We start from the raw sequence: 9,230 nt of genomic DNA on the forward strand, positions 1-9,230 counted from the left end.
TAGGTAGTATTACAAATGACTGTGGGAGGGATTTCCAAAACAAGCCTTTCAGAACTACCCATACGTCGCATATGGACAGTCTCTGACTTCCTACCTCTGTGGTGGTGAAGGTTTTGTTAGGTTTGGGCACTTGACTCTGCTTTGTTTAAGGAAGAGGCTCGTGATATTCTGTATTTCTTTTATTGTCAGCATGAATAAGAAAAAACCCAACTATGAATTGATACATATAACATGTATTGTCTTATTCCTTAGTGTCATAGAACTCCATTGTTGTTCAAAAACGACATCAATTAGCAATGCTACCATAAATACTCACAAGAGCATCACGTGGATTAATCCACTACACACTGAAAATAGTCCCCATAAAATGCGCTGTTCACTCCTGTTGAAGTCATGTTTTTGGACAGAAATGCTAACATGCTAAGCTATGGTAAACATGGTAAACATTATCCCCGCTAAATATCAGCATGTATGCATGCATACGTTGGCATTTAGCCGAAAGGCAACCCCCAGGGCTGAAAAACGAAGCCAACACCAAGTGCCAAAAACTGCAGTTCCTCTAATGGCCACTTGAGGCTGGAGCAAGTCAATCCCTACAAACACACATTAAAGACCCCCACTTTACAGGAGAAATGTTGTTGTTGTTGTTGAAACATGTTTACAGCCACGTACACTCGTCGAATGTTTGTATGATATCTCACAAAGGTGCACACACAACAGTTTGTATGATATCCTGTGAATTAGCGCCCCGTGAATGACATTATATCATAATTAACGCAAAGTTACGTAAGTTAGGTTTATGCAAGTAAAGTTATTGTGGTTATGTTTAAGGAAAAGAAATATGGTAAGGACTTACCTTAAAATTACTCAAAGTTCATTAAAGCCCTGTTTCCACCAAACATTTTCAGTATGGTACCTTTGGAACCCAAAGTCACCCTTCAGACATGGTACCTAGACCCTAGCGTTTCCACCGCAAACTGTGCCCTTAAATGTGGGCGGGGTTGTTGTCACTCACAGCTCCGTCCAACACACTGTATTTCCTCATTATTGGGGACACAAATTTTAGTCTACACCTCATGTATCATCCACAGAATTAGGCTGCACGCCGACATTTCACAGAATAAATAGAACAGGCTGCAGTGAGAGTCTCTCTTCCTTTCAATTTGTTGTTATATTTCACTAATGTATGCAAGACTTCCACGGTATGAACAGTGGTTACAAAACCAGCCACAACTCACCCCTCAGCAAGAGTGACCGTCCACTATTGACCAATCAACAGACAGCAGTGTTCACAGCTCCACCTTTTAGTACCAGATCTGTGTGCTAGGTAACCCAAAATGGCAAAAATGGGGACGGTACAGAACAGCTCCATTGGTACCATCCACAACTTTTTAAAGTGTAAATGGAAAAAATTAGTACTGAGCTGAACTGAACGTACCATACGGCTTAATGGAAACTGGGCTCTAAAGTTCATGCGGTTCTGAACACCTGTCTCATGGGGAAAGTCCTGTGTTTTGTGACAGATTCTCCGCCCCAACCTGCATCCCTACAGACTGCACTTGGATTTTTCTGGTCAGCGCATTGATCACTTGATTGCAGCCTTCAAAAATATGTGGGTTATGCATGAATTACTGACATATGATTATATGGGATATGTAAGAATATGGCTGCATTACTTTTCATAGGAAAACGTACAAACAGTTTATAAAAGCAGCATGGTACAAAAAAACAGTTTTAATCTCAATAGCTAATTTCTCCACTTATGACAACTGTACAGGAGTGTATTTTTATATAACTTTACATTTAATTTTTATTAAGGCTTAAAGTTATGAATAATTAAGGAGAGACAGGTGGGTGCCCTCCGTTGACAAGTCCAATACAAGGTTGGCTAGCTTAACAATGGCATAACCCCAGATTCAGAGAGTAGGTGTAGCTGTAGCTGTCGCCGTCAGTGTGTTTTCAGTTCAGGAGAGTTAACTGTAACATTTTGGTTGCATTAAAAAAAAATTGTCGGGGCATAGGTGGTTTAGTGGTAGAGCAGGCGCCCCATGTACAAGGCTGTGGAATGAGGGTGGTGGAGGATGTTAGGGCGTTGAGTAAGGGGATGTTGGAAGTTAGAAAGAAAAGTTGTATTAGAGGTGATCTGTTGATTTACAAAGAGAAGTCTGTGCTTTTATTTTTCTCTCAACTAGACGACTATTTTAAACACCGGTATTAGTCAGGGCTCTCCTCCGCTGGTTATAATTTTGTCAGAATGAGTCATCAATGAGATAATAGATCATATTTCTCCTGTGCTAGCCATCGCACTCATTTTTAATAACTTTTGAAGACAGACTTGTCAAGATTGTCCTAATAAGACAATACAAAGACTCACACAAAAGTATCCCTCTCAATCATCAGTAATGACCCCTGAGCAGTGTGTGGCAGTGTCTGTGTCTGCCGAGAACCTGCCCTCTGCCTGTCCTTCCTTATTTTCTTCTTAATTTGGTTTGTTGGGATGTTTCTGGGTGTCAATCTTTTGGTAGTGGCGTGTAACCTCCAGCTAATAGCAGCGCAAGGTCAGAACTCTTTAAAATAGCGACCAGGTTACATTGCTGTCTCGGTCTCTTTCCTCTGCTCTGTGCATGCAAGCTGCAGGTCTCTGTGTCTGTTTGATTGAGGGCATTTTACACTTTTTAAAAGCTTTTAACAAGAAAGGCTTTTAATTCCCATGCAATGTAAGTTTTTGTTTCTTTTCATACACATGTGACTTGTTTGTTATGTTTATGTTTGTATTCCTTCTGACTGCATGCTTGCTTCCTGTGAAATAATTTTTTTAACTGATGAAAATTGCTATCATTACTATCCATCCATCTATTTTCAACTGCTTATCTGAGGCTGGGTCGTGGGGACAGCAGGCTCCCTTTCCCCAGCAACCCTAACCCTAGGGTTTCCTAACCCTAACCCCCCGAGGCATTCCCAGGCCAGATGAGATATATAATCCCTCTAGCATGTTCTGGGTCTGCCCCAGGGCTTCCTACCAGTTGGACATGTGTGGAACACCTCTAACAGGAGGCACCCAGGAGGCATCCTGATCAGATGCCCAAACCACCTCAACTGACCCCTTTCGATGCAAAGGGGTAGCGGCTCTATTCCGAGCTCCCTCTGGGTGTCTGAGCTCCTTACCCTATCTCTAAGGCTGAGCCCAGCCACTCTTCTAAGGAAACTCATTTTGGCCACTTGTATCCACAACTTCATTCTTTCAGTCACTACCCAGAGGTCATGATCATAGGTGAGGTTTGGGGCGTAGATGGACCAGTAATTCGCCATCCGGCTCAGCTCCCTCTTCACCACAATGGTCTGCCGATCCATTTCATACTCACACGCAATACCCCGTTTTCTGGCACAGAACCATGGCTTCAGACTTGGAGGAGTAATAATACATCCAAGTCTGAGGCCATGGAGGTATTATCACTATGATAATAATAATAAGGCCAGCTGCACAGCCAGGTGTTTGTTTTATAGCACGATGTGACAGCCTCAAGTAGTTTATTGGTTTTATAAATATACCAGCACATCATCTGTGAATATCATTAGGTGATTTGTTCTCCTCTAAAAATGTCATTGGTGCACGGCCCCTGCCTGACACCCCTGTAAAGTGTGAAACATGGTGACGTTACAGTATGTAAGCTTTTGACTGTGACTGTGGCCACTAGGCTGCATATAAAAAAACTGAATAAGTCAGTAATCAAATAAAGCACAAACACATACTAATTATAATTTAAAGCTTCAATAAATGTTGTAATGCCAACCGTGATTATTTTTCAATGCTGTTACTCAAGCTGCAGTTCAACATAAGAAAGTCTTGACACACTGTCTAGACATAAAAATCTAGTGTCATGAGTGTCAGTCTCTAAATGATGCTATTTATCTTCACGCATTAATCATTGTAATTTAACAGGTATAATCTTTCGAAGTCAAACGTTCTGCAGATTTATAGCTGAGATGACACACATTTGTCATTGCTTTGCATCTACAAAGCGATATTTAATGGCATTTGTAAAGCACAAGGGAGATGAAACAACACACACACACACACACACACACACACAAACAGAAGGTGATAAGGCAGACGAATCACCAACACACCCACAGTTTGGACTGAGTCAGAGAAACAAAGGGCCCAGAGGCCATTTTGACTTCTGTTTGTTTCTTCTCTCTCTCTGTTATCTGTTTCAACAACTTGGACCAGACGCTATTAACTTCCATCATGGCTGGGCCTTCAAACTTTATATATCTTCAAATAAAAATGCCTCTGTTGCAATGATAAGCTGCAAATCTCTTAGCAGTTCGCAAATGTTCGTACTGTTCAGCAATTTTTTTTAAATGAAGTAGTTGAGTTTTATTTTATTTCTCTTTTGTATCACACACACAGCTAAAGAAATGAACTATCAACTAAAAAGCAACAATATGTGATCATTTTTGTAGGAGATGACTAGATGCAGTCAACAAATAGAAAACATCAGCCCAGTTTCAGGTCTTGTGATACAGAAACAATCTACCGTGCATTGTTCCTTAACTGGCAATAATACCCGGATTTAAGTGTAAAGTTCATCCTGTGGGTGGCGTTAGAGGAAAGTCATGAAAAGTGTTTGGCATTCTGGTAAGGTAGGGGTTTGAGATGTTGGTCATTGCAGTGTCAACAGCTTGAGTCTGACTGGGGAAGTTTGTTATACGTCATCCTCTCTCTGTCTCCACTCATTTCCTGTCTGTCGCTGCAGTCTAACTATAAAGGTCAAAAAGGTGTGTGTAACATCAGGGGTAATCTCTTTTGGGAATATTTTGCCTCATGGTGGCCCTAGAGTAGCATCGTAAGATACTTTGTCACGAACTTAAGTGTTGATCTGGTGAAAATTTGGACCTGATGGTCGTGCTTGTAAAAAGGTCATTGGGTTCACCATCATCATTGGGAATCGTCATCAGGGGGACATGAATATCCAAACATAAGTCACGGAAATCTGGCCAGTAGGTGTTCAGTGTTTGGTTGGAAGAGTTGTTAGATGGAACATTAACTGCAATTGTAACCTGGTCGCAAGCTTGACAAAAATCTTAGTATTGTCTTCAGGAAGACTAATCACAAATGGAAAAACACTGGATGACACTTAAACCAAACAGCAGTCACAAAGGGTTGTATTTTATAATAATTAACACACATTTATAATCATGACAAGAACAGAATCAAAAGAGTTGTACTTCAAACTTTTTTATTACAAAATATAAATGGCAAAAAAAGCATTTTCTTCTTTTGCTAAAACAATGTTATTGGTGTCAGACATAAATGTTTATGGTGAAATAAAGCTCTTTTTTAACGTTTCTTTTTTTGTAGGTTAGCATGCTACAGGTGATACAGTACAGGTGATAGTGCTCCCGCTCAAACTAAAGGGGACAGAAAAGAGGATGAAAGAAAGGTGAGCGCTGACAGATTGTATGGAAAACAAATCGATGTGACGTGTTTCGTGGTTTCTTCCACCTCGGATATGTTCTCAAACATGCCATCACATTCAGAGAAGAGTTTAAAATCTGGAGGGGGGGGGGGGGGGGGTTTTCTGCCTCATGACTTCAGTCTGCAGATCTTTACTAGTTTTTTCTATTATTTCAAGGATTCATTACGGGCTAACTGCGGCTTGAGTCATCACTTCAACTAGCCGAATGCCACCTTCATTTGGCCGGTTATGTATAGAATTAGAAACTAGGTTTGAACATTGTTTGGTGTCGTCAAGAAACCCTTCCTGAGAAGGGTCTTTTGTGCTTTAGTTACCCCTTTAGTAGTGTACAAAATTACAGTTTACATGAACTAATCTGAGGGAGTGGGGGGTAAACAAAACAAACAAAAAAAAGGTTACGATTTCTGTGATGTGATAGAGGTCAAAGTTTGCCCTAGTTTTTCTCCCCATTACATTATGTGGGAAAATGTGGAGAAATGTCCACTTGACACTTGTCACATTAAGTTATCTGATGACTGATTAACTTCTAATATCTTTGAAAGTTAATACACAGCATCAATTCAGTTGTGTGGTGGGTACAAGCCAAACACCCATAATGCACCTTACATTAAACTTGCTTAGTTGCAGGTGCTAACAAGTAGCCTGTAAAGTGGGTACATTTCATGAACATCATTGCAATGTTCCACAAAATCAGATCACCCAATTTGCTGAAAACAAAAACAAATATTAAGCCCACTGGATTCATTTATTTTGGTAATGTGTCATCTGTCATTTTCACTTCAAGCATCAAAACATTTGATCAAATCATGATTTCCAAAGCAAATCTTTCCAAATGTTAAGGTGTGAAATCCAGGACAGGCTCTCTTCCAAAAGTCCAGTTTGTGTGAGGAGGGTGAGGGTGGGGGTGAAGTCAGAAGGGGGATTGAGGGGAGGGAGGTGTCTGAGAAGTCTCTTTCCATATTTTCCAACAAAGTCTTTAAATAACACTTTAATTTACATTTTACTCGCGAATGCTTTGATGCGTATATTGGCACCATCTGTGCGTAAAATGATGTGGAGAGAAAGGCAGGCGCACAAACAACAACTAATGTCAGAGGTCTTGAATACTTAGACAGCGCTGACGGCTGTTTTAATGAGGCATTTTTAAATTAGAAAAATAGAGCTTTACTTCCCGACCTCGTCGAGAACTTTGCGGTTGAGCTGAGCCTGCTCCCTCTGGCTCTCCATCTTGGCCATCTGGATCATATTCCTCAGCAGGTGGAAGGTGAGGTCGATGGACAGCGGCGACTCTTCGCTCCGTTTCAACAGCTGCGCCGCCGTCCTCATCGCCTCAGCTTCAGTCTCCTCTTCTGGCGTGAGCAGGTGCAGAGGGTCCAGGTTTCTTTTTTGGAGATACCTCAGGATGTTGTCGCCCAGTAGGTCTGAGGCGGTGCTGTCCTCGGCGGCGGCCGCTCTGAGGAGCACATCGTCAAGTTGCTGCGTCTGGAGGCGACCGCTGTCATCCAGCCAGCCGGGGAGGATGCGCGGTCTGCCGGCGGCGGGGCGGAGGTGCGATGAGAGGAGGACCGAAGAGAGGAGCAGGAGCAGGGAGACTGGCTTCATGTCCTGCAGGCAGATGTATTTAATGAGATGACATTGAGACATCTCAGGACAGATCATCAGGAAAACCAAACTCACAGCAAACATGATTTCTGTTGCGCACTTATTTAGTTTTTCAGACAAATGTTTGCAGCACATTTACTGTTTTATGCACGAGAATAAATTGAAATGCTTTATGTTAAGATTGAGATGCCTGTAAGAAAGAAGTAAGGAATTTAAATTTATTTGTATTGAGATTCACTAAATCTGCAAAATTCAACACAGGCCCTAAAGATGATCATTTTAAAACTATATGATGTTATCTTGTACATTTCATGTCAGTCAGGCACTTTCCTACAAGAAAAAAGAAGCAAATAAAACATTTAAATTTTTTTTTACAGGATTAAACTTGACAAAAAGCATGCACATAAGTCCAAGAGAATAAAAGTACAAGTATAGGATATCTGAAAAGGTCACAAGATGATCTGCCTGCACTGCTTCCTTCTACCTGTCATGTTCTCTTTTGCAGAAATGCGTCCATTCTACAAAACTTTAACCTAACACAAAGAGTGAATGAGAGCTGCAATACTCACTTTGTTTTCTCCAGATGCTGCAGCTGAACTTTGTGGTCGGCCGGTGGGATCTCAGGTCGGAGCCGAGTCTGGAAAGTCCTTGTGAGCGGCGACTGGAGAGGACGGAGGGTTTTATACATCCAGCCTGCTCCTTTGACGTCAATGCAAGCACACAGACCGGTTTGGAAACTGGACAACTATCGAGACGACGAGGCAATATAGTCCCGAGGGACAGCTGGGGATGCTGTGATCGGCAGGAAATAAATAATGCATTTTTTTTTTTACAGGTTTATTTCCTATCTATGAGGGACCTCCCAGGGGTGCAAGAGGAGGATGCAGGGGCCTTAGGCGGGGCTGGAGGGGGTCTTGAGGAGGGGGGTGTCTGATGTTGGGCATTTCTTGAGAAAGTTTCAAGGGTTCTTCAAGTTTGAACACCAGCAATAAAATGTTTTTACTCAACTTTATGTGCCCTTTTGTTATTGGATATGGATATGCCAAATAACTTGTGTATTTCTGCTCTTTTCTTACATCATGTTTTTATTTTGATTGTTTTTATTAGGTGAATGAATAGTTTGTGTGATTTATTTTTGCAAACTTGTACCAAATAGCTTCACTAAAGACTAGCAAGGTCATTTGAATTTGAATTGAACCGAATTGAATGCAACATAACATCAACATATGGCGTTTTGTTTTTTTGAAAAACGAAAAAGACGACCTTAATTAGGTGTAATTAAAGTGGTAAATTAAAGGGGTAGTTCACCCCAAAATCAAAAATACATATTTTCCTTCTTACTTGTTGTACTATTTATCGGTCTAGTTTGTTCTGGTGTGAGTTACCGAGTGTTGAAGATAATGGCCATGTGACATCTGTCTTCTCTTAAATATAAGGAACTCGATGGCACTCAGTAAATATGTCTGAAAAACTCAACAGCAGTGTGTCTCTCTCCAGAAATCATGACCCAGTTACTGAAGATAATCCACAGACCTTGTTGGGAGAAGTTTCATGTAGGAACTATTTTATTTTCTGCTGAACTACACCGACCAACCAAATCACTGCGCAGAGTGACATGTTGCTGTTGCGTTTTACGGATGATTTTTTTTTAAGATATCTCTATTTGAGCACCACAAGTGTCATCTATTTCCATCATATTAGAGAGATGGCAGACAGCTCTATAGCCGATATCTCCAGCACTACACAACTCACACCAAAAAAATCTAGATTAATAAATAGTACAACAAGTAAGAGTAAAAAATATGTTTTTTTGATTTTGGGCTGAACTGTCCCTTTAAGAATTAAAGGTCGTTGCCATAGATCCTGAAAAGCCAAAGTGATGCAACAAGTGAAAAACACAATAAACCAGTATTTACATTCTTTTCACATCAATATGAACTAATTTAAGTTTAATTTTTGACCAGATGCCCTATTTACTGAAAGCCGATCTTAGCATTTCTAAGCAACCACGCAATCAGGTAACTTTTCCAAACACTGCTGTGAACAAAAAGATGAAAAATCCCTTTAAAGTTAGAATGAGTGAGTCTGAATGAGCTGTCCATGGTGCTGAACTGCTGTTGAAAGCCTGCAACTGAACTCATCAGA

At 40.9% G+C, this 9,230-nt stretch overlaps 1 protein-coding gene across 1 annotated transcript; it reads right to left on the reverse strand.

Moving 5' to 3' along the window:
• Nucleotides 1–5,220: 5,220 nt before the first annotated feature.
• On the reverse strand, nucleotides 5,221–7,853 carry uts1 (urotensin 1). The gene is made up of 2 exons (XM_033649107.2): nucleotides 7,655–7,853; nucleotides 5,221–7,088 (listed from the first exon to the last, which is right to left on the reverse strand). Exon 2 carries the CDS (start codon nucleotides 7,083–7,085, stop codon nucleotides 6,648–6,650), a length of 438 nt encoding a protein of 145 aa, XP_033504998.1. The 5' UTR covers nucleotides 7,086–7,088; nucleotides 7,655–7,853; the 3' UTR covers nucleotides 5,221–6,647.
• Between the last annotated feature and the right edge of the window lie 1,377 nt (nucleotides 7,854–9,230).

The sequence above is a fragment of the Epinephelus lanceolatus genome, chromosome 13, assembly GCF_041903045.1.
Source record: "Epinephelus lanceolatus isolate andai-2023 chromosome 13, ASM4190304v1, whole genome shotgun sequence".
Classification (NCBI taxonomy): Eukaryota; Metazoa; Chordata; class Actinopteri; order Perciformes; family Serranidae; genus Epinephelus; species Epinephelus lanceolatus.

Excerpts from the sequence above, each read along its gene's own strand:
- uts1 (XM_033649107.2), bottom strand. The coding sequence starts at position 7,085 with ATGAAGCCAGTCTCCCTGCTCCTGCTCCTCTCTTCGGTCCTCCTCTCA.